The 27,783-nt window shown below is 47.8% G+C and overlaps 2 protein-coding genes and 1 long non-coding RNA gene across 7 annotated transcripts; 1 reads left to right on the top strand and 2 right to left on the bottom strand.

Annotated features, from left to right (window-relative positions):
- Window positions 1–194: 194 nt before the first annotated feature.
- On the top strand, window positions 195–8,563 carry LRRC41 (leucine rich repeat containing 41). Of its 3 annotated transcripts, XM_048312526.1 has the most exons (10): window positions 195–336; window positions 422–508; window positions 830–900; window positions 1,660–2,794; window positions 3,207–3,452; window positions 4,329–4,493; window positions 4,828–4,926; window positions 5,402–5,524; window positions 6,401–6,476; window positions 7,619–8,563. In XM_048312526.1, exons 1-10 carry the CDS (start codon window positions 210–212, stop codon window positions 7,851–7,853), a joined length of 2,364 nt encoding a protein of 787 aa, XP_048168483.1. In that variant the 5' UTR covers window positions 195–209; the 3' UTR covers window positions 7,854–8,563. The 3 variants fall into 3 exon arrangements, with proteins under 3 accessions (XP_048168483.1, XP_048168484.1, XP_048168485.1); XM_048312527.1 differs by lacking the exon at window positions 4,329–4,493; XM_048312528.1 differs by lacking the exon at window positions 195–336 and having other exon boundaries at window positions 498–584.
- LOC125329958 lies at window positions 7,095–7,622 on the bottom strand. The gene is made up of 2 exons (XR_007205337.1): window positions 7,521–7,622; window positions 7,095–7,476 (listed from the first exon to the last, which is right to left on the bottom strand). It is a non-coding gene; the product is annotated as an uncharacterized LOC125329958 (long non-coding RNA).
- Window positions 8,561–26,981, bottom strand: RAD54L (RAD54 like). 3 transcript variants are annotated; one of them, XM_048312529.1, is made up of 18 exons: window positions 26,897–26,981; window positions 26,687–26,776; window positions 25,532–25,651; window positions 24,724–24,784; window positions 23,031–23,166; window positions 22,186–22,255; window positions 19,732–20,020; window positions 19,185–19,309; window positions 17,322–17,472; window positions 16,041–16,167; window positions 13,845–13,919; window positions 13,306–13,436; window positions 13,096–13,206; window positions 12,828–12,951; window positions 12,434–12,512; window positions 12,149–12,328; window positions 10,564–10,727; window positions 8,561–9,434 (listed from the first exon to the last, which is right to left on the bottom strand). In XM_048312529.1, exons 1-18 carry the CDS (start codon window positions 26,897–26,899, stop codon window positions 9,233–9,235), a joined length of 2,238 nt encoding a protein of 745 aa, XP_048168486.1. In that variant the 5' UTR covers window positions 26,900–26,981; the 3' UTR covers window positions 8,561–9,232. The 3 variants fall into 3 exon arrangements, with proteins under 3 accessions (XP_048168486.1, XP_048168487.1, XP_048168488.1); XM_048312530.1 differs by lacking the exons at window positions 26,687–26,776; window positions 26,897–26,981 and adding an exon at window positions 26,465–26,485; XM_048312531.1 differs by lacking the exons at window positions 22,186–22,255; window positions 23,031–23,166; window positions 24,724–24,784; ... (1 more) ...; window positions 26,687–26,776; window positions 26,897–26,981 and adding an exon at window positions 20,520–22,179.
- Between the last annotated feature and the right edge of the window lie 802 nt (window positions 26,982–27,783).

Below are 27,783 nucleotides of genomic sequence, written 5' to 3'. Positions count from 1 at the left end.
GCGGCCCTTCCAAACATGGCAGCCGGCAGCGGCCGCGCGTGTGGCCGCGCCAAGATGGACATTGCTGCGCTCCTTGCCTTTCCTCTCCCTTCTTCCTGTGTGTCTCGGCCTCGGAGCCGGCTCGGCCTGGCTGCCGCCGCCGGCCTCTCCGGTGCCGCTGCTCGACGCGACCTCCTCAACATGGCCGCTCGCTCCCGCCGCCTCCCAAGATGGCGGCGCGGTGCGGGCGGTGCGTGCCCGAGGCGGCCATGGCGGCGGAGCGGCCGCGCAGCCTGTTCGCGCTGAGCGCGGCCGCCGTGAGCCGCAGCATGGCCGCCCTGGAGCGGGACGTCTGGGGTAAGGCGCGGGCGGCGCGGGGCGGCGGGGCGCGGGGTCCGGGCCTGCCCGCACCCTGCCGCCCTCTCCCTCTGGCTCTCCACAGCGCTGCCCGGGCACCTCCTGCGGGGGCTCCTGCCGCTCCTCACTGTCTTCCATCTCGAGCGGGCCGAGGACGCCGCGCGGAGAGCAGGTGACACCGGCGGGGACGGCGACGAACCCGTGGGGACACCCCTGGGCGGGAGGGACGAGCCCCTCAAACTGATGGGGTGAGAAACTGGGGAGATGCTTCCAAACCTGGCGGGAGGAGCCCCAGGGACCCTCAGCTGGAGAGAGGAGCTGCTCTAGGCTGGAAATGGCAGCCCTTAGGCAGAGGGGTCCCAGGGACACCGCCCTGCATCCCACACCCGGGCACGGTCTGCGGCTGTGCCTCCGGCACCCCAGCAAGCCCCGGAGCAGGACACTGGGAGAGGGAGAGGGGTGAAAGCGCCCGGTTGATGCTTCTTCCCCCCAGGCGTCTCGACACAGCCCATCTGGCGCAAGCTGTGGGACGATGTGATGAAAACCAGGCCGCCCAACTCGGAGGTGAGGAAACGCTCTGGTGGGAGAAGGGGCTCGACACGGGTGCCCTGTTTCTGCTGTTTTCCATGAGGTTTTGTTTCTGGCTGCCTCCAAGCAATTCCTGGCGCCTGTTTATGTGTTTGTAGAGCTCTGGACCGAGGTGTGATCCTGGTAATACATTTTGTGAAACGGGGTTCATGAAGGAAGTGTAGTGCACAGCCACACCCTTCATCTCCCCACAGTGAGTTTGTGAAAAGAGCAAATCTGTCTTCAGAGATTATCAGCGAAACAGAGGATAAAAACAGTATCTTATATCATGTTTACACCCATGCTGGCAAAAAAAAATAAGCTGATGTCTTAGAAAGCATGAGAAAAATGAAGAAGACTGAGTTTGGAGAATGGTTTTATGTAGAAAAAATGAAGCAGCTTCATTGCTTCATTATCTTAAAAGAATTATTAACAGACAACTTAATGACAGCTGGTAAAATAGGTGCTCTGGAAGAAAATTGCTGGTGACATGGTTTTTAATAGGCAAAAAAAATGGCCCAGCTCCAAACCAGTGAGTGTTTAAATTAGGCCAGAAGGAGGATGAAGAGAGCAATGGGATTCACTCAGGTTTTCAAGGAATACACTGAGGAAGGATGCTGAGAACTGGAGAGGTGGTCCCAGTGGAGCTAACAGGAGGGGTGACACCAGGTTAGCGTACAGCAATAATTTTACTTTAAAAGAATGAGAAAAATGGATTCTGACTTTCTGTTCCTACACCCTGTTGTTCTATTGCAGAGCATAACCTGCTGGAGGAAGAAGTTCCTTGAAACGTTCTTCTCCAACGTCCTCCACGGTGTCTTGGACGTTTCCTCTGACTGGCGCCTCAACGACCGTCACTTTTCGCCACTGCTCCACAGCTCCCCGCACGTTTCCCAGCTCACCCTCTGCAACATGCTCCAGGGGGCCATGGAACTCACTGCCGAGCACAACCACAAGGTGCTTGAAAACCTGGCTGGCTCCCTGCAGATCCTGAAGTTCCAGCACCTCCTCTCCTGCGACCAGTCTGTGAGGCGCTCGCTGGTTTTGCTCCTTCACCGGCTCATCCACCACGGCTCTGTCAGCCAGGTGTCCATGTGTTCCTGGCCTGTTCCTGACACAGTTCTTCTCGTTCTCATCTTGAGCATGAGCGCTGGGTTTTGGCGCTCAGGAAATGCCCTTGCCTATCACGGCAGCCCGTGTGGCCTTTGCAGAGAGGAGGACAAAGCCCAAAGCCAGGAGTCAGCACAGGAGGGAGCAGAGAGGGGCTGTACTGCTGAGCGGGAGGGGAGCAGTGGTGAGGACCAGAAGGGATCCCCAGAAGAGGCTGAAGCTCACATGAACTCTGTCCTCTCTGACCCCAGAAATCCTCCCGGCTGGCAAAACCCAGCGTGTGAGGAGACAAGCAGCGAGGTGCCCTGTGACCACACCAACATTCAGGGTGGATCTTCCCCTTGTTCCAGCTCAGAGCAGCTGTCCTGTCACCCTGTTCCTCAAAAGACACGCAGACGGCTGAAACCTGCAGTGGGGAGGAAACGTCGCTGCCTCAGACGGAGCAGGGGACGCTATGCTGACCCAGAAGATCTGTATGATTTTGTTTTTACTGTTGCTAGAGAGGATAATTCAGGGTTACTGGACAAAAGCAGGACCACAGAGGGAGAGAACACTGAGAACTGGACTAGTTCCTCCCCAGGATCTCCATGCACTAGCCATGCAGGCTGTAAGAAAAGAGGAGGATCTGCTGGAATCTTTTCTCTGAAAGCTGCTCACCGCTTCCGAAGTGTCTCCACACTGGAATTGTTCTCCATTCCTTTGACTGGGGAGACATGTCGGGCTCTGAGTAACCTGCTGAGCTCCTGGGTGTCTTTAGAAAACCTCATTCTGTCTTACAATGGTCAGTGCTGTGAATAGGGTGTTTCCTTCCAGCGCTGTTCTAATGGTCTGGCTTACTGCTCGGGTTTACCCTGGTTTAATTTTCACTGGAAGGGGAATTTTAGGAGTATTGGTGCCCCATCTTGAGAAAGGTGTTGGGTGAGATGTTTAATGAGTGTGAGGACTTGAGGGAGAGAAGGGGATCCCTCTGCCCCAGAACAGCCTCTGGCTTTGTGCTTAAACGCCCTTCAGAGCGGGCAGAGGGAAGAGCCAGATCTCCATCTCCCACGCACACAGTGTAGCTTAAGGATGCGTGGATAAAGCGGTGTGTGAGTTTAGCCTTAGACTCGGGCTGCCATCGCTGCGGCCCCATCTCTGCGTGTCGGTGTCTGTACACACACAGCTGATACTTTTCTGTACAAATGCTGTTCCAGGCCTGCATGCCAACATCTCCTGCATCCTCTCCGGGCTCCGGGCCCTGTCCCGCCACCCGGAATGCCGCTTCCGTGTGCTGCGTGTGAGCGACATGTTCTCCCACATGCCTTGCATGGAGCTCGTTCGCTGCGTCCTGAGCGCCCTTCCCCAGCTCCACACGCTCTCGGTCAGCTTTGACCTCAAAAACCATCTGGAGGGCAGCAGGCCGGAGGAGAGTCCAAGCTGCAGCGAGGCAGAAATCCCAGGTAGGAATCATCATTCTGAAAGATGGCCAGGACTTGCCAGGCAGGTAGAGCTGTAAAGGCTTGGTACATGCTTCACTCTACACTATTATGGTGGTTTGTTATTAGGCAATTACAGCCTCACCTTTCTGATTTAGATGTTGTTACAGTTTGTCACTTCCAGTCTGAGGTGTTCTGTGGAGCCGGAATCTTGGTGAAAATGTTTTATTGCTGTATCCCAGCCTGCTGCAACAGCAGCTTTGTACAGGGCCAGTCATAACCTGCTACCTGTGACTGTCCATGGGAGTCTATCCCACCAGATCTGTAAATTGACCGGGAGCTTCCACTTTGTCCATCCCCTTAACTGTGAGGCTGTAAGCCTTAGACACACCCTTAAGCAGAAGGAAAGCATCCTTTGATCATCACAGTACCACAGGGGATGGCAAAGCACTGCCCAAGCCTTTGGATTACAGCCTGGGAGCTACAGCAGTGTGTGCTCAGCTCACAGGTCTCCCATCACCCTTATTAGCCCTTGAATTGCCAGAAAAGCAGTGAGCAAAGCCTGAGCGAGTTTGGAGTGGGGTCAGGAAAGACCTGTGCTCTGGGAAGACACTGACTAGTTTGTGCATTCAAGGGTGAGCTTTTCTCAAGCACTGTTGAGCACAGTAGAAATTGGTGGCCCTGTGGTCTGGCAGGAATCCTGAATGAGCTGTAAGTGACTGACATCACCCCAGGTCTGAGTTGCCAGAGCTTCTCAGGGCAGGGCACGTTGCATAGGCAATTTCTACCAACCTAAAGGACAGTGGTGTTGGGCAGACAGGCTTTCTGCTTGCTTTACAACCAGCTACACTGAAGACAGGCACTCCAGAGCAAACTATTTCATTGTTTTTCTTCCCTTAGAAAGCTGCCTGGAGGTGCTGGACATCCGATTCCCCAGGGAACCTCTGCACACCGCATTCCTGCTGCCAGTGCTCAAGGCGTCCAAGTCCCTCCAGCAGCTGTCCCTTGACAGTGCCACACTGCCCTGCCCCCAGGAGCTTGGGCTCCTTTTGGAGGTGCTCAGAGGTACTCTGCTAACCCATGGGCAGCATCACTGGGCACGCACAGTGTGGCTTCCATGCTGTGGTCTTCCATCCTCTAGCATGAAGGCAGCTTACTGGGTCCATTTCTTCAGTGTGGACATCATTGAAGTTTCCAAGAAAAGGAAATGGGTGTCAGCCATCCCATATGCCGTGCTATGTGGATGATCCTGTACAGCATAATGGTTCCTTTTTAATTATCCACAATCCAGCACAAATTACCCACAGTCTAAGCCAGTTTCTGGGTGTTAGCAGGTAGCTGGGTCAGGGTCTTTTTATCCCAAGGATGTGCAGTACCTGAGAATTTGTTTTGGTTTTAGAGTGTACTCCAAATTTGAAGAAACTGAGCTTTCATGATGTGAACCTGGCTGAGCACCAGAGAGAAGTTCTGCTTTTGCTTCAGGATCCCGGCCTGCAAGGTACAGCCAACTCCTGAGTGCTGTTGCTTGGAAAGGTCCTGCAGGTGGCTGCTTTTGGGTGGCTAACATTTAAGGGGGGGATCTTGAGATGTGTAAGGTTTAGCCAAATGTCACAGTCCCTGGAGCAGATCTGCAGGTGTTGTCAGAGTGGGAACGTGCCTGGTTCTTTGTGCCAGTGGAGCAGAGGAGCTGCTGGGCGGCTGGCAAATGCTGCAGGGAAGAATCCGTAGTCTCAGCTATAAAACAAAGATTTTTAACCTGCAGAGCCCATCAGCCTTTAACTGGGTGAGCTGGCAGAGCCACTGGCCTGGGTGTGATCTCTGCTCTCTGCAGAAGTGCTGTTACATGCAATCCACTGCTGGGGGAGCTTTGCTTTTGCATGTGGATTAGGGGCTGGAGCTGTCTGCAGAAAGTAATTATGGAATCATGAAGCACAGGGAGTACTCATATGTACTGTAAATGCATTTCTTCACAGAAATCACGTTTTCCTTCTGCCGGCTGTTTGAAAGCTCTACTGCTGGGTTTTTGTCAGAAATAATCAATACAGTGAAAAGAAATTCGTCGCTGAAGAGCCTCAAACTGCCCGGGAACCGCCTTGGTGTGTACTGGGAGTGTTGCTGTGGGGCCTCAGAGCAGCTCTCTTGGAGGGAACTTCAGGGCTGGAGTCAGGACCATTGAGAGTGCTGAACTTACCACATGCAGGAACAGAGTGGATTTAGTTCACAAAATAAGGAGCACTGGATCCCTTTTTTAAAGGCAGAATTTCAGTTGCATTCAGCAATGTACCAAGGGCCCAGGTAGTGTGCAGGAATTATGGCTGCTCTTCTCTGCAGCAAAAGCAAGTTCCAGCAGGTCTCCAGATTTGACTGAACACTGATCTGCTTCAGACTGTAACAGGAACAGATCCAGCAGCAGATGCACTGCCTCTGATGCAGAGGCACAGATTTTGCCCAAGTTTGGGCAATTTGTGTCTTAACAGTTGTTGGCAGCCACTGGAGGGATGAGAACAAGTAAAGAAGGAGTTTGTGTAAAAGAAGTGGAATTGAACTTACAGAAATTATAGGCTTTTTGGATCACAGGCCAAGTAGAAATGTTTGAGAAATTAATTTCAGATAAATTCTGAGTATTGGTTCCTGTTCTTTTAATGAAGTAAAACAGGAAAGCTTGGGATAACCTGAATACACATAATTTCTAAAAAAAAGCTGCATCTGGACTTCTCAAACAAAACCAGGATTTTTCTAGGGAAACAAACTGCCCTATCAGCAAATGCTTTCATTGCCTCGAACACTGCTCAGGGGGATGAACTCACTTGGTGCCACTAGGGGAACAAACTGAGGGTGCAGAAGTGGCCCCTTTGTGTTCCAATCACATGTTTACAGACTCCTTTTTTGCCCTACAATCCCAGCCCTATGGCCACTTAAATTTTAAGACAGTTTCTTATTTGCATCTAATAGGTGCGTTTCTCCCCTTTCAGGGAATCAGAGGCTGGTTGCCCTTGCAGACATTTTCTCTGAAGATTCCTCCTCTTCTCTCTGCCAGCTGGATGTCAGGTATTCTGCTGCTCTAAACACTGAATTTCTTGTTATTGGAGGGAGAGAGCTGAACTGGGCTCTGACAGCAGGAGAACCTGAGCATGGCTTTGTTCCTTCCTTGAGGGAATGTATGCCCAAGAAAAGCTTAGAGAATACTGCAATGGGCACATACAACCTCAAGGGAGCTCCAGGATCTCTGAGACATTTCACCTTTATAAGGAGTCAGGCTCCATCTTTAAAGCAGCTTTGGTTTGCTGCTTCCTTGGGATTCACCTGCAGGCCTTCCCTGAGCTGTAGTTAGGACTAACTTGCCTACATACTTTTATTCTTGGGCATCAGTGTGAACAGCTCTGTTCCCACTGCCCCTTCATAGCAAGGGAATGCTGTCACTGTTCCTGGCAGATCCTGAAAGTGCCTCTGCATTAGTTTCCTCATCTTTGGGCTTAAGAATGCTGCTCTCTTCTTGATCCTGAATGGCCGTACAGATAGGCAGTAACCTTCATGAAGCACATGGGGGTGGCATTTCTGCAATACTAACAACTGCTTTGCTTGATTCTGCCCCTTCTTTACATCCTAATGGGGCAGGCTGCTCAGAGTACACAGGCTTGACAATTTATGTAACCACGGCCACACTCCTTCAGCAGGCTTGAAGCTTGATTGTTACTGTTCCTCTGACAAGATTTCAGTCCAGCATGCAACTTGATACTTACTTACACATCTCTGCATGGGAATTGACCTTTTAATCTCTTAGAAATACCAGGACCTGACACATGCCCTTCAGATTTTCTCAGCAGGAAGAGAGAAATGATCACTTACTGCTGAGTCTTGCACTGGGACTGGGCAGTTGGGCCAGGCCGCTTGGGTCCAGCAACATTTTAAGGCCACAACTAGGTCTACTTGAGTAGTAGGAGGTCTGGATAATGAGTTTAACTTGGCCCTTGTTACCACCTTGGTTTAAAAAAGTTTCCAGCCCTTCATACTCAGTTTTGTTTTTCATAAGAAACACTCACACTTTATACTGCTGAAGGAAGGTGCATTTTGCCTTGAAACATCCTCAGGTACCTGCACAGGCAGTTACTAGAAGGAGCAGTAATTTAAACTGCTCAAATTATAGCCTAGACTCTTAATGGCTTTCTTTTTCTTCTTCTTTCCCTGGGAAGCTCAAACTGCATCAAACCCGATGGGCTGCTGGAGTTCACAAAGAAGCTGGAAGGCCACATCCAGCAGAGAGGGGGACAGATTCCATTCACACACCTCCGCCTCTTCCAAAATTGGCTGGACCAGGATGCAGAAACAGCCCAGGAGGCGCTGCGGCGTCTCAAAGCCCTGTGCAGTGTAGTCAGTGACTCGTGGGACTCCTCCCAGGCCTTCGCTGACTACATCAGTGTCATGTGAGGGACACAGGAGCAGGAGAAACCCATGAGCTTGAATGAAGCAATTCTGATTTCACAGCACAGGTGGAGGTTTCTTCCCCAGTTCAAGCAGTACAGAGTTGTTCTTTTCACTTTGGTGTTCATTTGAAGAAGGGGTGTGACACTGACATGCCACACCAGACCATGTGGGCCAACAGCTCTATTTCCAGGTGATCTAACCCTTACCATCTTTTTGAGTATTTTAAATGGGACATTCATCAAATGAGCTTCTGAACAAACAGTTGTTTATGTCATTGGGTGTTGCGACAAATTTCATGTTGTTTCAGCTAATGCCTCACCAATAACCATCTCCAGCGTGGGAGAGACTCAAAAGCCATTGGGTTGTGGTCCTTGGAAACCAGGTCTAGGTGATCTTGTTTTTGAGGAGGGGTATTGGACAGTATCACCTGACATCCCTTCCACCTTCATTATTCTGTGATCTGTGAATCTCATGTGAAGAACTCCTTCCTCTACTTAAAGGGAGTAGAAAACAAGCTAACAAAGCCCCCAGCCTTGACCTTTTTCCATTTGGAAAGTTGTACTTTATACCAAAAAAGTTCTTTATGTACCAAGTAGCTTGCTGTTTATTTGCAATCACACTGCCCTTTTCCAGTGTCTGCAGTCATTTTACAGAGGTTTTGAATAGTTTATTTTGTAACATTTTTATAATAAAATTATAATTAAGACCCATAATGTACCAAACTGTGAATTTTATTACTGTCATGTAATGTGATCTCATTAAAACACTGCTAGATCAGGGGATCCTGCCCATAACAAATCAAGTGGTTTTAGAAATGGAGTTACTGGAATAGAGCCTTGCTTGCATGATCTTTCAGGCCAGATGTTCAACATACAAGCTAAAAATTTTTTCCCTTGTACAAAATCCTCTTGTTCCCAAGTAATCAGCAAGGTTCACATTTCACAGCAAAGTGGATCCTGCAAGTTTTGATCAGCAGCTGTAAGCCGGAGCTGTCAAGGAAAAAAACTTGACTGCACATCAAATGCTATAAAACCTGAAGACAAAACCTGGGTGAGTAGAAGGCACAGACACCAAAGGCCTAGAGTGAACCAGTGCTAAATCTGATCAAGCATGGAAGGTCCCGTTATTCCCAGTTCCCATGGGGGTGTTTTTCAGGCACACAATACAACAGGAGAAAAAAAAGCCATGGACTCCTTGCTGCTGCAGTAGACTGAACACTGCCAAGGGCCTTCCAGCCACTCCGAAGCCATACTGTTCTGCTGTCCCACGGCCACACAAAGTCCAGCATGCACAGCTGCCCACTGTCCCTTTCCTTGAAAGGGATCAAAGTGAGGCAGGCTGCCACAGAGCCTGCCCTTGCCCCCACAGGGGACAGTAACCTCTTAGGGAATCCCTCGCTGCTCCTCATGGGAGTGATGATGGAAAGTGAAGGTGACAGCAGCATCCCATGCAGCCTTCAGCACAGAGTCCTGCAGGCCCCGCTTATCGGCGCAGTGGTGCCACTGGGACAGGTCCGAGGTGCAGTCGGAGCCGTCGGGAGGGGGCCGGACCTGGTGCCCGTTCACACAGCGGCGACACTTGATCCTGCAACAAGGGCAGTGCAAGGGCAGTCAGTGCAAGGCTCCTCTGCTGCTTCAGCACAGGGGCTGTTTAAAACTGCAGCCCCGTAACGTTTGGATTAACTCCACTGGAGCTGGATTGTCAGTTTCTGAATTACTACTGCATTTCATTTAAACACACAACTACCTTCCGGTGTGTGTGACAGATAAGGAGTGACTCGCAGTTTGAAAACCTGGGGTTCTGTTTCTAATGGCAGTTGCTCTTCATGTTTGCACATGGTTAAATGGTCCAGCAGGACGCAGAGGAAGTTCAGGAGGAGTTTCTCTTAAAAGGTGTGGGATGTTGCTTAAGGCAAATCTCAAGTGACTGCTGCTGTTAGTATTGCATCAGGACTCCTGAATTCAAAGAGCACACCATGCTCCAAAACACTCCATTCTGGCTCCCACCACAGCCACCACGATGTACTGAGGCTGTTTTGGAGAGGCCCTACTGAGCTGTCACTTCAGGAGACAAAGAGCAGCAGCAGCCCTGCCAGCAAGGGCTGTTGCCATGCAGAATGGATACCTACCCTGAGCTAAGCTTTGAGTCAGCTTAAAACTAATCCCCTTCACTTCTTGCCTGAACTAAGAGTCTTAATTTTCACAGTGAAGCATTTTCCTGCACTCCCTGTCCCCTCTTTCTGGTGGCTATAGTACCACAGGTCTCTGGGCTGGGGGAGAAGGGCAGACAATGGAGAAGAGGATTCTTTTAGTTCCCAGAACAGCTTTATAAATTCTTAGCCAGTGGAGAAGGCCTGGTATGAAAGCAGTTCAGCAGTTAGAGACCACAGACCACCAGGAAGAGAGCAGCAAGGAAGAACCAATAGGCTCCACCAATTTGAACAGTTCTGATCAGTTTTTTCATTAGCTGCAGTATTTCAGTCTCCAAAACGGGCAGCTACAAGATAGTTTGCTCACCTGTCCAACCAGCACAGCTTTTCTAGACAACAAAAAGGGAGGACAGCAAGAAAGTGCTCATGTCTAGGTGGTTAACAGCTTCAGAAGCAGAACCACTTGAGGCTCACTCTCTGGACTTCCTCCTGCTGCCTGGGAAACCCCTGAATTACACGACCAAACTTTTGTTATCCCAGCCATTAGTCATTCAGAATACTCACTTGTCATGGGTGTCACTGGTGGTGGTCTCATTCAGCGTGAAGAGCTCCTTCAGCTCCCCAAGTGAGAAATGCCTTTCTACATCCTGCTCTTCATCCACCACGCAGCTGCTCAGGGCCTTCTTGTGGGTCTGGCGCTGGAATATCTTCTCCTCTATGGTCCCTGTCTACAGGTGAGTCAGAGATGAAGCACAGTTGGAACACTGGTGTTAAAGCAGCACTACACTGGGAAGGTGTCACAGATCAAACAGCACTAAGATGTCAGGATCACTCAGTGCCTCGCCAGTACAGGTAACAGGCAAGTTTTAGTAGCTGCACTCCAACCACGTCTGTTTTATTGCAGATCTAACCCAACTCTGCTTGTCTTTCCCTGTGGCTACAGAAGTGGATCCAGTGGAGATATGGATGAGGAAGAGGTGGAACTGCCACTCGTGGCTAAAGGTCACACACTGCACCAGGTTGTGCTGACAAGAAGGAAGGGAAAGGAGCTGAGCAGCTACAGCTGCTCCCTGACAAAAAATCCCAACCACAATCTCCCCAAGAAGCAGCAACAAGGTCTAGCCCTGGGTGACACCATCAGCACTATTTGCTGGTTCACCCACACACGGATCAATCACATCCTGTCTGGAGGGAGATGTCTGCTTCTAGAGCAGATGTGCAGAAAGCTCAGTATGCTACATTTCTAAGGCAAAAAATCTAAGAGCAACATGTCTGTTTTGCAAACGAATGTGTACCAAGGAGCGGGGTGATTAGTCATGATTTGCAGACTGATTTCCTGTTTCTAAAAGCAAAGGAGCTCCCTGCTTCCAAGTGCAGCCAGGTCAGAGAAGAACTCCATTAAGAAAAGATGGGCAAAGAATGTCTGTTTTCTCAAAGTAAAAATAATAATTGACCACGGAACCCAAACTTACACAAAAAAAAGAACCAAAACCAAAAACCACATACAAAAAAAACCACCCAACAACTTCCCCCTCCCAAACAAAACAAAAAAATCCCACAGTCTGAACTAAAGAGAGAGAGGTGAACAAGGGCAGAGAGGGGACACTTCTAAGCAGTAATCACTACTGGCACTGCTGGACAAACTGTTAGAGCAGCCTGAAAAGATTAGTCTCCTTCATGGTTTTCCTCTACAGAGCAGCTATCCCACCTGCTCACTGGCAGCTCATCCCAAATGCTGCTGGTAATTCCAGGAATGTACTTGCTGTTTCCTAAGTACACGTACACCAAACTGAAACAGACTGCAGCCTGGCTGAAAAACAGCAACTTCTGCATCAGCCACCCCATGAAATTAAAGAAGTCAGATGCCTAAATGACTTCAAAGGAACATCTTATCTGCAAAGCCACAGTTGTTTCTATTTCTCAGAAGCCAGCCACTGCTAGAAACCAAGGGCTGCAGTAATGACCCTCCAGCTAGAACCTTCATGGTTTTCCATGGCAACACATCTAAGGGCAGGAAGCAATTAAGTTCCAATCAATTCTGGTCACCAACACAAAAGAGTTCTTTCCCTTCTGGCCCCAGTCAGAGCAGCTGCAGTCTGGGCTGGCACCCAGAGCTCCATGCTGAGGAGGGGAGAGGAGTTTGCCTCACCGAAAGCAGTCGGTAGATGTAGCACATCTTCTTCTGGCCATCCCGCCACACGCGAGCCATGGCCTGCTCGTCGTTGGCAGGGTTCCAGTCAGGGTCGAACATCACCAGTCTGTTGGCCCCAATCAGGTTCAAACCACAGCCACCTGCTTTGCTGCTTAACATGAAGATGAACTCGGGGCTCTGCAAAAAGGCAGGCTTGGATTAGAGCACAGAGGCAGCCATGCTTTTACTCACAGCACTCGGAACTGGCAGGAGAGCTGCTCCCATCTGGCAGGTTCTCCTCACCGAGGGGCTGTTGAATCGCTCCACGATCTTTGCTCTCTTTTTAATGGACATGGTGCCGTCCAGGCGGACATACAAATACCTGGAACAGACAGCATTTACTACAATCAGACTGCTGCTATCTTTAGAGCATCCTACTTAAAACAGAAAAATCTGTCACCATCGGCCTTATAACAACAGAATGGGCTTTAGAAACGTTAGCAGAGGGCCAGAGACTTTCTGCTGAGTGACCCCAGGAGACAAAGCACTAGCCACATTAGTTCCAGTTCAGGAACACCTGAGCTACAAGACATCACAAGTTCCTGCTGATAGAAAGTGTAGAAATAGCCAGTTCTTTTACAGCATAGGCCACAAGTCAAATCTAGCAGGATTAAACCAGCAAAACCCAAAGACAAACCTTCTGTTCCTGCAGAGCTTTTCAAATAGATCCAGTGTCTGAGTGTAGTTAGACACTAAAACCACCTTGTCATTACTGGTGCTTTTGGTAACAGCAAGGATGTAATCCAAAACCAGCATCTTGCCTGGATAAAAAGGAAAGAAAGAAAAAGCTAGAGCAGAATTCCCAAATTCCAGATCTTGTAGGGGGCACTTGGTAAGATGTTAAATACAGTCCCATGGTTGCCTGTATTAAGGAAGCACATCTGTACTCCTGAGTTCCACAGTACCTGAAAGCTGGGGCTCCACAGATTTGGTGCTGTAGCCAGCAGGGAACAAGTCCAGGGCTCCCATAAATCCTTCTTCCTCTTCCACACACTTATCATAGATAAGAGCAGGATCTGGAGAATAAACAGAGCTCAGAGACTGTGGTGTGCACAAGAGAGACCCAAAAAAGTTCCACCAACAGTGCAAAACCCAAACCCAAGTGAACAACTCACGATTACAGAGCTTCTTCAAGGAAGTGATGGAAGAGAGAGATGAAACACTGATTTTGCCCTCCTTCAGCTCCTCCACTGGCTTGGCTTGCTTCAGGAAGTTCTTGTACAGCTCAGTCTGCAAAGGTGTCAGTCTGAAACACAACAAGAGCTCTGCAGCCCCAGTCTGCAGCCAAACAAAAACCCATCCTGCTCAATCTACACAGTTCCTTTCAGCTCAGCTTTTTTAGCTACAGCACAGACAGCTTAGAGCCCCCAAGGCTGCTGGTAGAGCACTGCTATCTGCCAGAGCTGGAAGAGAAGCTTGCAGAGACTGCACAGCCCAGGGCTCTGCCCTACACAGCTGCCCAGAGCTCACCAGCTGGCTGGCAGAACCACCAGTTGTGGGCTGTGGCTTCAGGAGGAAAAGCAACATTGCCAATGCCTACAACATCATTCCTAGAGGGAAGCAGTCACCACGAGAATGGAAGGGCTTTTTGCAATTTTTCAGTCCTTCCTACAGCTTCCACTATTTCCCAGACACAGCAGATGCTTTTTGGTACCTGCAGCAGACCACCTGTTCAATCTTCACTGGCAGGTATTTGGACAGGATGTCTGAAGTTCTCCGAATTAAGCACCTGCAGGGAGAGACATTACCATCAGATGCTTGGATGACTCTGTTTTATCACTACTATTCCTCAAGTGGTCAACACACAGTCCCTCTGATGTCTTCTCTCCATGGGTCTGTGACTGTCCAACACATGGCAGAGGCCAGACACCCACCACCCACATGTATTACAGAGCCTCATATAACCCCCTGTCTTTGCAAGGCTTCCAAACGTGGTTCATGAGATTTGGAGGGATCAGACATGATTCCACCTACAGAGCTCAGTCACAAGAGAATCTCTGCTCTTCCTTAGACTACCAACAGCATTTGCAATTTGAGCTACAACAGACCAGCAGCATGGACAGCAAACAAGGACAGGAATCAACCACCACAAACTGGGGGCATAACCCAAAGTACAGGCAGGCAACTCCCCATTTAATAAATCAGTAGCCATCCTTGGCCAAGATGGGCTCATTGCCTGGCCCAGGATTCCAGAAAAGGACATATCCTTTGGGGCTCTGGAAATGCCCCATGAAGCAGTTTTTGCCACACTTCGGGAAGGTGGAATGGACTAGAAAAAGTGCTGAGCTGAGACAGAGTAAAAGGTGCAGAAACCCAGTTCTGCCAGGAAGCATCAAAAATATGTTACAAAACCTATAGAAGAAAGACAGCAGGGATATATGACAACCCCAAAATCAGTCAAAGGCTGGTAAATAAAGGAATAATCTGGTCTCTGAACCCATAAGCAGAAGGATGAAAAGTAATAGGCTTAAACTGCAGTAAGGAAGATTTATGTTACACATTAAGAGCATTTTCTAACTGCAAAGAGAGCGATGCCCTGGAAAAGGTGTCCTAGGAAAATTGCAAGGTCTTCAGTGCTGGGTGGGGATTAAGAGATGGTCTAGGTCTAACACCTTCTACCTTAGGACAGCAAGACTGATTAGATGCCTTCTCCAGCACCCTTCCAGCCTTACATCCATGATTCTATATGTCTTTGCATCACTGTCCCATTTGCAATTCCTACCAAATTCAACAGATTCATCTGCTACTACTTTTGTGCCTTGTCTTCCCTATTTGTCTATCACGACTGTTGCACAGTAAAGGGAAGGACACAGACCTCAACAGAGCCAGGCACAGGCATTCCTGAACACACTTTTACACCCATTTTCCATCAACTATAAAAAGAAATAAATGCACTTCAAGAAAGAATAAGCTTTTCTCCTCCCAACCTTTCCTTTTCCTTAGGCTTCTGCAAGCTGATCTGAGTCAAGGTCAGGACTGTCTCTATGGAGTGACTATACTCAGTGTGAAATTTAATTTACCATGACCATAAACTGCAGGATTGTATTTGTGATGGCTGAAAAAGATCAGATTAAAAAAACCAAAACAAAACCAACCAAACAAAAACCACCAAACCAAACCCACAAACAAAAAATCAGATAAAGAACTGAAGACACCAACAGTGCTGAGAATTCAAGTCTTTTCTAGAACGTTCTTAGAGACAGCCAAGCAATTGCCAGCAGATGTGGATAAATTGGTTGTATTCATGAAAAAAACACCAGGTTAAAACAAATACCACAAATCAACCAAAGATAAATAAGACAGCGCTTCACATGACAGAGGTGCTTCTTGAGGATCAGAAGTCCCATCTCTGACACTTATAGTCTCCTATCAGCCCTACACAGCCAACACAACTATTAAAGTGTTAGCTGGACTCTATTGTGACTTGGGCAATCAACAGCACAACTGAGTGACATTCCTTATTCTCCTTCTGCTACTCAGCATCTGGGCTGGATGGATCTCAAGTCTGATCCAGCCCAAACTTGTAGTTATCTTAAAATAAATAAAAGGATGCTGCCTGATTATTCAGATCCCAGGAGAAAACAGAAACATAGGAGTCAAATAATAATTCAGTACCTGAGAGTACTGCTTGGGGGTGACTGCAGCTGACTGTGCCATGTCAGTACCATTTAGCAGACAAAAGCTCCATGCTATGTGGATTTCTTAGGCAATAAATACTTGCACAATCACTTGCTGAATAGATGTAACAGGCAAGAGAATTCATTACAGCTACTGTAATTTGGAAAGATAGCAGGGCTTATGCAAAGGGCTTATGCAAAAGCCTTGCAAAGAGAAGAGGGATGAAGTTCACCTGTTCACAATACTGATCAGCTCTTTAAGCCTCTCTTCTCCCTTGTGTCGCTCAGCTTCACTTGCATCTGCATCTCTTCCTTTCAAGATGGGCATTTCAAAATGTCTTTTAAATTCCTGTGCAGTTCCTGTATAAAACAGAAGTGAAAAGGTGACAACTACTACCAAAGAACCTTTGATCAGCATCCCACAGCCCCAGTTATCACTCCCCAAGCACAGAGCCCAGCAGATAAAACAAACCCTCATCCCATCCATAAGATTGTTTTTCTTTCTAGCCAGGAAAGACTCCAACAAGGCAGGCAAATCAGTACAACAGAGAATCATTTTGTACTCCAACAACAGTGCAAAGCCAACAGTTACATGATTTTACTTCAACAGTTAGGCACATACTGCTTTTGCTCACATTCCAGTCATACTTTTATTCCCAGATTTTGTCCTTGCAAACAACAGCACAGGCATTATCTGTGCCTGCTCTAAAATTATCTGTAATCAGTTGCTTATTACTGGCCACAGGCTGAAAGTGGGAAAAACACCTACTGAGTACATGCAGCTTTGCTGCAGTAGTTACACCATTAACCTCATCTCACAAAGCACGAGCTGCAAGTACAGGGAGAGTCATCTTGCCCAAAGTACAGGTCAAGGGGGCCAGGTGAAATCCCATCAGCTTCCTGTAATAACTACCCAAATTTGAAGCACATGAGAAAAGCAGATGTAGAACATGTACTATCCCATTCCATCCTTTCCTTGAGAACTCCTGGGGGCAGAACAGCTGAACGGAAAAGATTAAGCCCAAATTCTGCTTGCAAGACTAAGAATCTGATGAATTATGTTTAACTAGAGTTGTGCATGCACTGGAATTAATGAGAAGCCTCTTGGACTGAATGCCCAACAACCTGAGACAATCATGGGTGACGAGTTACAGCAACAAAGAAATCATTTACAGTAGTACTCAGTTTCACATTTTTATTTTACTCTGATTCCCCTTCCAAAACACCTGTTAAACTGGTGTACTTTGCTTTACAACCTTGTTGAAACAGATCAGATGATACACGGCCTCTAGAACAGGGCACCCTGACCTAGGCTTTCTGGTTACAAAGAGGAAGAGACTAAGTCTCATAGAATCACAGAATGGTTTGAGGTGGAAAAGACCTTGGAGATCATCTAGTTCCAAGCCCCTGACATGACTTTTCACCAACGTCTCAGTTGCTGCTTTTGCTGGCATTGAGAGAAGCCTGGCCAGCACCTGCCCCTCCCTCACATCTTCCACACATTGATCTCTTACCCAGGATGCCCGAATTGACGAAGTGCACCAGGCTGAAATACTCTAGCAGGTCGTTCTGAATGGGGGTGCCTGAGATAAGGACTCGTCGAGGTGTGTTTAAGCTGTTGAGAGCCTGGTAAGTTTGGTTTTCTGAGTTCTTCAGTCTATGGCCCTTTGAAAAACAGAGAAGAGGAATAAGGCTGATAAATCCAGTGGCCCTGTTAGGAAGCAGCTTGGAGAGCCTCATCAGCACTGATAAAAAGCATCTCACCACTTTTCCCATTCCGGGTAGTGGAGTAAGTCTTGCAACAGACTTGTTTCAAAGACAAGGATCTAGTGCAAAACCTGAAGCCATTATGTGAGGGAACAAGACATTACAAGCTTCCAAGACCAGGAATATCTGAGCTCCACCCAGACAAGAAAGTCTACTATGAAAGTAACAACCATCGCACAGTATAACTCTAGGAACTGTTTCCTATTCAAAGATGGGAATGTTTTCAGCTATCAACACAAGCACTGAACTCTGGACCAGTAAAACTGCTCCACCCAAGGTCAAGATCACAAGCCTCTCGGACCACCTATGTAGAGGATTGCCAGACCTTTGCACACTAATAAAGAGAGATTCTTCACCTCTTACAGGGGTAATCTGAATACAGGTGCAATTTCTCATGCCTGGGAAGAGAAACTTTATTAGCATCTGAGTGCTGTGTAGGATAAAGCACAAGTGATAAGAGGCTTTTTACGAGTGCCAGACAGCACCAGAGGTATTTATTGGAAATATACAGAAGCCACATGGCCAAGGATGTGGGTTCCCAGACTCCCTAGGTGCTGGTCCCATCCCAGGGGCACTGAGAGGTGGGGGCAGTCACAGACTGGCAGATAAAAGGTTTATGGGAGCTACATTTCTGGGGATACTCGCTCTGTTTAAGCCTCTCTCTGGCAATTACAAAGCCAAACCACTGGGTGGCACCGCCATTTAATTAATCCTCTCAACCCCTGCCAGGCCCCAGCTTGATCGTTTCAAGGAGGCAGAGGACACTTCCAAAGCATCTCTGGCTCTCACTGCCTATAACCACAAGTAGGGAATGACAAATGAAAAAACAACTCAATTTTGGCCATGTGAAAGCAGAGCTTGACAACAAAAGCTTTGCAAAGCTCGATCCAGTGCGCAGGGAGTCAAGCCAGCCCCGTCTCCTCTTGAACAAGCAGCATGAGTAACTCCTCACCCAGCTCTCCTACCTCTGCTCCAGGCATGAGAGTACAGAGAGAGGAAGAAGGTCGTGCCATGGGAGCATCCTTCAAACTCACCCACAAGCACAGAATGCCAGATATAATGGCTGACAACACTACTCACAAGAGCATGCTGAATCACAGAATTATTTAGGCTGCGAGAGACCTCAGAAGCCTCCAGTCCAACCTCTTGCTCCAAAAAGAGACAGGTTAAAAATTACTGTGCAGAACATGAGGCCAGGCCAAACAGGAAGTACTTCCCACTTTAACAAAGACACACAGCAATGAATGAAAACCAGTAAGCCAGGGCACTACCCAACAGAGTCAGAGACAGGCATGGACCTCCTTTCTGGTACATATTTCACATGGAGAGGGCCCTAGTAGTAGGACCTATCAGACACCTACAAGTGGACACAGTTACCACCAACTGGATTTTCTTCATATCTTGGCTCATGAAGACACCATCTCCCATTTCACACTCACAACAGTATGGTTGATTTTATTACTTAGAACCTCTGAAACACCTGAATGGGTGCTGTCCACAGCCACATCTTATTTCCCACTGTCCAGTCGCCTTTTAAGAAAGCAGATCCAGTCTCACCCAGATGTTGAGAAAATACCAGGAATGGATTCTCCTTAAAGGTGCCCCCATACCTCATCACATATGACCAGCCCAACACTGCCCTTCTGCAGCACCTCGGCGTGGAGTCGGAAGGTTTCATAGGAGATAATCAGGATGGGTGAAGGCACTCGCAGGCCACGCTGGTTCATAAAGCCAACTGCAGATGGGAAGGGAACAAAGGAAAAAAAAAAAAAGAAGGATGAGGAAAACGGGTCAAACAATCAAATATTTTGTCTTAAAAATCTAGGAAAACCCTTCCATCCATATATACCCATTCTTCCTTCCCCAAAACTGTTCCCATTTCCATGGCCCTTCTGCCTCCTTTCCTGCCTTCCAGCTGGAGCAAAATAAGAGCACTGGGACTACTATAATACCTGACTAGATTTGGATTATGCCAAAAGATCAACTATTACCAAACATGCAAGGGTCTGATCTAAACATGTAAGTGGAGAGACAGCCATCAGTGTGCAGAGATCCAGTGACTGCACAGAGATGTTCACATGAGCTGCTGCAGGCTTCTTCCAATGCAAGATTTTGACCTCAACCAGCCCAACGCACAGATTGCAAACATTTCTGTACCTAGTTTACGGTCAATCTCTTCTTTGGAGCCTCCATCAATGGCCAGTGGCTGGATCCTTCCCCCCAGCCATTTCTCTACTTCATTGTACCAGTTTCTCACCAGGCTGGAGGGAGACACCACCACGGCTTTCTCGATTTCGGGCTTGCAGTCCGGGCTTTGCCGGAGAAGCGTCCACATGAGTGTGATGCACTGGAGAGTTTTGCCCAGCCCCATTTCGTCTGCCATGATACAGCCATGGCTCCCAGGGATCCGCCGGCTCGTCACACAGTCCCAGAGGAATTTAACTCCCTGCCAAAAAATTGTTCTCTCAGAGCAGGATGGGGACATCAGCAAAGTGACAATTTCATTACCACAATGCACAGGACCAATAGCACAACAAACAGCAGATCTGTGTAGCACACACATCCCTGGGGACATGCAGTGTTCTAATGAGACAGAGGGAAATCACCCGAGGCACAGCTAGAACGCCACCACATCTGGAGTGGAACAGCATTACCGGTGCCAACATGTACCTCATAACATGCATAAAACCTCAGTACATTTTATTTGTACAATTATAACGAGCTTCCTAACATGAATTCCCAGAAATTTCTACCCTTGGCTGCATTAGACAGGGTCTGGCCATGAACTAACATGCATTAATCATGCAAAGAGGTTTATCATCTTAACAACACCCAATCAGGTAATTTTAAAGAATCAGAGTGAGTAGAGTTGTTTCTGCTGCCCGATTAATTCCCAAAATACCATCATCAGCCTTCATCACTTCTGCTTAGAAGCAGTGACTCACCTGGGGGCTCAAGGTCCAAAGCAGATTTAGCTTTAGAGAAGACACAGGGCTGAGGTTATAACCCACGTCACATGGTGGGAGAAGAGCTCAGCCCTGCATTAGGCTCTGACACATCACTGAGACAGATAAAGGGGGGGGAAGGGGGGGAAGGGCAAAAAAAAGAGAAAGACAAACTGCAAAATGTTCATGTAGCATGTGATGACAAGAGAGTCAGAGAAAACCAGGGCATTGTGCTGGGAAGGTACAAGCTACCTGCATTGTGCCAACGGAGCAGGGAGTGTGGGACACAAGCTAAACACAGCTGTAAGGACTCACTCCTCTCTACTCCACTATTTAGGACTTGAAGATGGAGCACCTTGACTTGCACTTTCAAGTTCTTTTCCTTCTCTCTTTCTTAGGCCTTTAGTTACAGGTTAATGGAATTTATTTAAGCCAGTTGAACATACATGAAGTTCATTACTGGCTACATGACTTCATTTGGCTGCAGAACCAGCACCTGGGCAAAAGTCACAATAAAGTTGGAGCAGAGCTGTACTACCATTTAGGAGCATCAGCTGAATAAAGCAGCATAGGAATCTTAGCAGGCAGAGACCTATTAATCAGACTAGAGCAGAAACTGCTTTATCATCGATATTTACCTGGCAAAAAAAAGCGTGCCTAGGACACCAACATAACTTTGATTACTTGACAAAAGCACTAGCAGGCAGTAGCTTACCCAAAACCAGAGTGCCTCCAGCTATGTAGCCAGAGATGAGCGTAACACTGAGACACAGGTTCAGTACCAAATCCAAGATAAAACTACAAGCCACGAGCAGCCTACAATGCTCTCAGACCCATCTGAAGATCTCCCGAGCAGGGAGACATCCAGCTTGACCTGCTTAGCCTGCAAGATCAGCAATCACAGCTTCCATCTGTGCTGCCTCCAGGCTTAAATGATAATATACTGCATCTCGGATGAACTTCGAGCTGTCCAGAAGCCTATATCAGATATTTGGAGAGTTGTACCCACTGCTGCCATATTATAATGTCGCACATATTTACAACATAAAATGTTTTTTGGCAGTCTCCACTATCGAATTTCAAGTCTGCATAGGTCAGGGACAGCTCACACCTACCAAGAGCAGCCTCCAAACAAAGCACACTGAAGTAGGAACCTACTCTCCACTTTGCTGGGAACCATGGTACCAGAAATTGGAGCCTCAGTGCTTCCCGGCTCAGGGACTTGCAGATCCAGTCAATTCTGCTGAGCAGTAAAATGGTGGTGGACAGTCTGCCCTGCCTGACTCAAGACTGGGCTGCAAAATAGTTTATTGCAACTATGTCCCATCACCTTCCACACCAAATTCCACCCAGCAGAGCTACATCTCCAGACTTCAAGGTAAGTAAAGGCAGGACTTTCAGCCCTGACTCTTTGCTTGAAAAGGGACAGGGAGTATCAGCAGCATTCAGGCCTCTCAGAGGATGCTTAAAACAAATGTTTCACTTTGTATTTACAACAGACTGGAGTCTGTTAGACTGTCAGTCTGTGAGGTCTATGCAAACCTGTTACAACTCCAGCAGAAGAACTGCGGCTTTTTGAAATGGACCAAATCCTCCAGCCACATCCTCAGGTCCCAGTGGAAAACTTAACTTCTCTCTGACCTTTAGGTCCTAGTGGAAAACTTACTTCTCTCTGATGGGGTCGTAAAACACGGCTGAGGACAGGATCCACCACAACATGGACAGGTGCCTTGTCCCTGCAGGAGGCAGTCAAGAAAGAAGAGAGTGTGATTAAGGAATTCGGCACATGTTTAGGTTTTGTTAAATCTCACTGTTATACTGAGGACTCCCCTGTGGCACAGGCGAAGCAACTTCAAACAAGAAAGTGAAAAATGGATTAATTCAGCTTTGAGAATCAAGTTAGAGACCGACCCACAGTCTAAAACATCAGTGAAACCATGTATGTGGGCTGTGGTTAAAACAAGGGTAGAATGTGGTTCCGAGACACAGTTAAAAAGTCAGTATTATTTTTCTTGCTTCTGTAACAATATTGTAATTGCATTTCTGGAGAGAGAAAACCCCCTCTCTGTCCATGAAGATCCAGTTGACAGCCTTTTTAAGTTATAACAATAGCACAAAAGAAACCACCTCAGAATAAAAACCAGTAGGCAGCCTAACATTTGTCAGTCATGTCCCTTTGCTTGTCCTTAGATGCTGATGTTTCCTGACACACGTCTAAGCCATGATATTTTCTAAGCAACTTCTCCGTATGTGTATGCTCATTCCCTGCAACAGGTTTAAATTTTTGATGCATGAGAGATGGAAAAGTCAGTGAAAGAACCCGAACAATCCAGCATGGGTACATTCCTTCTTTGATTGTAACCACACCTGAACCAATCCAGGCAGAATACTTGGAATCAAACTCCCCCTTGATGTTCAGACCCCAGCTCAAACACATTTGGGAGAAAAGCACATAAACCCACACCCAGAAAGAAGCCAGAGCTACAGCATTCATGCCAGGTGATGACTCACTTGTCTATTTTCAGCTGGTCATGGGCACTCAGCACCGGGGGCTCATACAGAACCAGAGCTCCATCCTCAAATGGGTCATGGAGAGGACTCCTCACTCCCGCCCGTTTGACACCCAGCGAGCGCAAGCCCAGGGGCCCTGAAAGCAAACAAAGGCACAACTCAAACAACAACATCTTCCTGGAAGCAAGCAGAGCCTTGCAGCAGAGTCTGATTACACTTAGGAACAGTGAATTAATTGGGTGCTGGAGTGGAGGTGCACGCACAGCTGGTGCAGACAGCAAACCTAAGCAGGGCCATTGTCTGGCAGCACTCTGGAAGCACACAGTGGGAAGCTCAGAGGCAGGAAAAAACAGAACGAATGAACAAAGATGGAGCAATGGCACTGGTTGTTCTAGATTTTTGAAAGCCAAGGAGGGTTCCAGAATGTACATCTCAACAGCTCAACAAATACACTCCTACATATAGAATAAGCTGGGTGAAATCTTCTTTTGGGGTCACCTAACCCAGTCTTAGCCAGTTGTATCTTTGATGCAAGGTCAGGAATTGATCTTTAACAGTGACAAAATTCTACAGTATCACAGTCAACATCATATTGTCACTACCTATTCTGGGGTATTATTTTCTCTCTGCTGAGCAATAGTAGATGTTTGGCCTTGGAGCCAATTTCTGTGAAAAGTAGAAACCAAGCATGAGTCCCTTTCCCTAGTACTGTATTTTGATGTCACAGTTTTGAAATGGAGATGAACACAACAACCTACATAGAAATCCCTTTTCCCATCAAAACTCAGGCAACTGTGCTCCCAGGATTGATTTTGCTTGAAAAAGATTCAATCAGTCTATTTGTCCATTGTTTGCTAAAGCTCCTTGCAAAACAGAAGTGTATCACAAGCTGAGGCAGCAGTGCACACACAACAAGAAAGAAAGCACAAGAAACGGCCACTTTTCCCAATTAAGAGACTGAGGTAACAGCCACAGAAAGCCGCTTTGCCAGTTACAGTTCTGTTTGAGCCTCCTGACAAATCCGCTTCTCCAGAAGCGAGCTTTGCCAAACTCTTTTGGGGCTTGTCATTCCATATTCAGTGGCTGCTTAAAAACATTTTTATAACAAAAGTTTGAGTGAAACTGGTTGATCTGCATTCGTGTTTTTAAGCTGGAGGGTGAAGGGGAAGCAGGGGACATGAAAAGGCCCATTTGTTTCCGAGATCTTATGTTTCACTGATTCAAACCAGCTGACGCTTTGAACTTCAAAATGATCTTGTTTTGAAGATCACCTTGAGGCTGAACACACCAGGCCAAGCAGAAATAAAACTGGCACATACAATCTTTTTCACCTCAGCCTTCTGTCTGTTAGCATCATTATTTAAATGATAAACCTTCGTGGCTTGGAATTCATTTTGCTTTTGTATTTGTGATATGGTGTAAAATCTCCTGGCAGTACATCAAATACATAGCAGTAAGACTACAAAATCCAATTCTGAAATGTAGGATTATCCAAACTAAACACTAGTAAGAAATATGAAGACTTTGCTAATATGCCAGTATTTTTCTTTCAAAATTAAGTCAGGACTTCTGGAACATATGCATCAGTGCAAAAAATAACAATAATCCCCACAGATATATTTGACAGGCCTAAGCATCATCTGTTTTAATCAAGTCAGCCAACATAGACAATCCTTAAACCTCCTCATCTTACCTTTATAATTTGGAATGGGGACTTTGAAGGGTTTGGACAAAATGCTGCGGATAAAAGCCTCCTAGGAATCCAGAAAAAAAACACATTTCAGAAGTCTGAAATCAGAGATTGCTCAAGAGAGCAATTCCAGGACATTTTTTGAGAACTCAGTTTTGCCAAGTACTTGGAGTCCCTCTATTTAATCTACTCAAGCTTCAACTCCAACTACTTTCAAGACTATCCAAAAGGAAGAAAGTAACAATCCAGCACAATTTCCTCCACCAGTTCTGCTTTTCAAAACTGTTTTCCTTTGGGTTTTCTAATACATGAAATTGATTTTTCATAGCTCCCATCTCCCTAAATCCACTGGTTTTATTCACTTCTTTAAAAGCTATTGCTTTCCCCTGCCTTGGTAATTCAGTCAGGCAACTCATTTCCTGTAAAGGAGCTGGGTTACCATTGCAGGAACATCCGTGCTGGATCAGCAAGCACCCAGCCAGTCCAGCATCTGGTCTCCAGTAGTGGAAGCCCAGAGAGAACCAGGCAGGCACACAGCATTTGACCCACCTGGTTGGAAAGCAACTCACATCTCTGGGCACTGTCCTTCACCAGGGCCCCATGGAACAACCTCACCCAGGACTTCACTATAGGAAGTTCTGCCCCCACACCTCCATCAATATTGAAGGATTGGAGCTGGCAAAAAGCCTCTCCAAAAGACTTTGTGTGTGCGTGGCACTTCCATAACACCTCTGATTAAATGGGGCCATGGAGGCACTTGGACTTGGTTGCTGAGTGAGCTCTGTGTGTGCCAGCAGCAACCCCCACTCACGTGCTGACTGCTGTCCAGGCAGTGGGGTCTGTTGGTCAGCTGAGCCAAGGGTTTGCGGAAGGGCGACCTGTAGCATTCTCCACTCTCCGTCTCACTGGCTGCCTTCTGCCTCTTCCGGCTCTGGAAAACAGAATCGCAACTGAACAACTCAGGGGCAGCTGGGGAGAGCAGAAGATGCTCTGCTGTCACACTCAGTAAGCACCAAAGCACACACTCCATCGCCCAGGCAGCCGAGCAGCTCTGAGCCCACACAGCCATCACTCACCCCTGCTGCCAAAGGGCTCACACAGCAACGCCACCAAGGTCACTGCGCCCTAAAGTTTAATTTATATGAAGCTTAAAATATTCTCCTAGTTAAGAAAATAACTACCACCTTCTAACCTGTAAAAGGGCAGGCTTGTCCACACTAAGATTTGTCCTGTCACCCAAAAAAAGCAGAATTAAGAAAAGGAAAGGTCAGTAGCATGGAACAAACGACATCAAAGTCCCCAGAGGCTCCATGGCACCTGGTGTTATGCAGGTGAAAGGCCTCGCACTGAACCCTACATTTCAAACACTTAGAAAAGCATGAAAATAAATGTCAATGATCTGTTTCCTGATTTAACACAGTCCTCTTCAGCGTGAAGCATGGTTTCAACCACCCGCTGGCACAGAAAAATGGATTTGACACAGAAAACATTAGGTGAGACTCTTTGACCTGTGTGACATAAAACATAACTGTACACTAGGATTAGGGCTGGGACTAGTGGCTAAACGAGGTCTTTACTGTTTCTTACAGATAATCGGTGAAATTGATCCTCCCGTGTCCTGTTACAAAAAGATGCAACATTCTGTCTTAAACATTGACCTATTCCTAGTTACCCAGTCACCCTTCCTTTCACACGGCACTCGGAAGCTCTCACAGGAAGAAGTTTTCCCGCAACCACGACGCACCACCTGTACCCAACGAAGTTCTTCCACCAACCACACGCCGAGACACAAAGTTTTACGGCAGCATAAACCGGGGGCCTGATGCCAAGAGGATGAGGGAAGGCTCAGGCACCAGGGAGTGACTCGGATGCAGCCCCGCCCCGCATCCCCCTGCCCACGGCTGCGGGGTCACACGGGGCCGAGAACACGCACACACCGAGCCACGTCCCGGGGCCCCTCGCTCACCGTCGGGGGTCGCCAGTCCTCCTCCTCCTCTTCCTCATCTTCATCGCCCGCCTTCCTCTTGGCCAGCTGGCTGGGGGCGAGGCTCCTCCTCTGCAACAGAGACACAACACACACACATAGAGTGAGGGGCCGGGAGGTTCCCAGCACAGACACCTCCCTTCCTCCCCCCCCTCGGTCCGGTCCCGTCCGGTGCCCCTGCCCCACACCCACCATCGCCTCACGGGAGCGCGCGGACGCGGTAACAGCCCGCGCTAACGGCCCGCGCGCGCCGCCGGCGGGAAAAGCGCCGGGCCCGCTCCGCCCCCCCCGCCACAGGCGTGGCCAAGCGAGCACCGAGCCGCATCGACCCGCTCGGGGCTCTGCGGAGGGAAAAAAGAAAAAGAAAAAGAAAAAAAGAAAAAGAAAAAGAAAAAGAAAAAAGGAAGGGAGGGAAGGAGGAAAGGGGTCACGGCAAAGACATACACTCCACTGCTTTATATATATATATATATAGATATATGTGTGTGTGTGTATATATGTATCAATAAGAGGCTTGAGATTTATCATTAATTTCTGTGTCAAGCAGAGCTGTTCAGAGGGGGACTGGGAGAGAAAATGGAAAAAAAAAGAAAAAGAAAGTGGGGTTGTTTGGTTTTTTTTCTTTCCAAAGAAAGATCCTGCCAGGTCTGTTCCCTTCACACAAGGGTAGCGCTGGCCTACAGAAGTTGTGCCACAGGAGAGTCAGGGTGTAGGGAAATCAGTCCAAAGGAATATGCAATTAAGCCATTTCTTTCAGCTCTTCAGCAGCTCGGGTGCTGGCAGGGAGATGAAGGGAGCTGTCTCCACACAAAGGTGTGAAGATGAGAGTGTGGGCGTGGCTGCAGAGAATCCTGGCAGCAGGAATTACAGCCCTGGGTGTTCTGATGAGCAGGTGGGTGACCCTTGGCACCTGGGAAAGAGCAGTGCAGAGGGAGAAGCTGTCCCTTTACAATTTTGTCTCAATTTGGCACAGTTGTACGCTATTTTGCGAGCTTACCTGTTCTGACAGGTTTGCCTTTACCTATATTTTATGTGACATTATGGCTGACCCAAAATCTCTGCATATGGGCCAGCATAGT

The sequence above is a fragment of the Corvus hawaiiensis genome, chromosome 9, assembly GCF_020740725.1.
Source record: "Corvus hawaiiensis isolate bCorHaw1 chromosome 9, bCorHaw1.pri.cur, whole genome shotgun sequence".
Lineage (NCBI taxonomy): Eukaryota > Metazoa > Chordata > Aves > Passeriformes > Corvidae > Corvus > Corvus hawaiiensis.
This window is presented reverse-complemented; position numbering and strand designations above follow the sequence as displayed.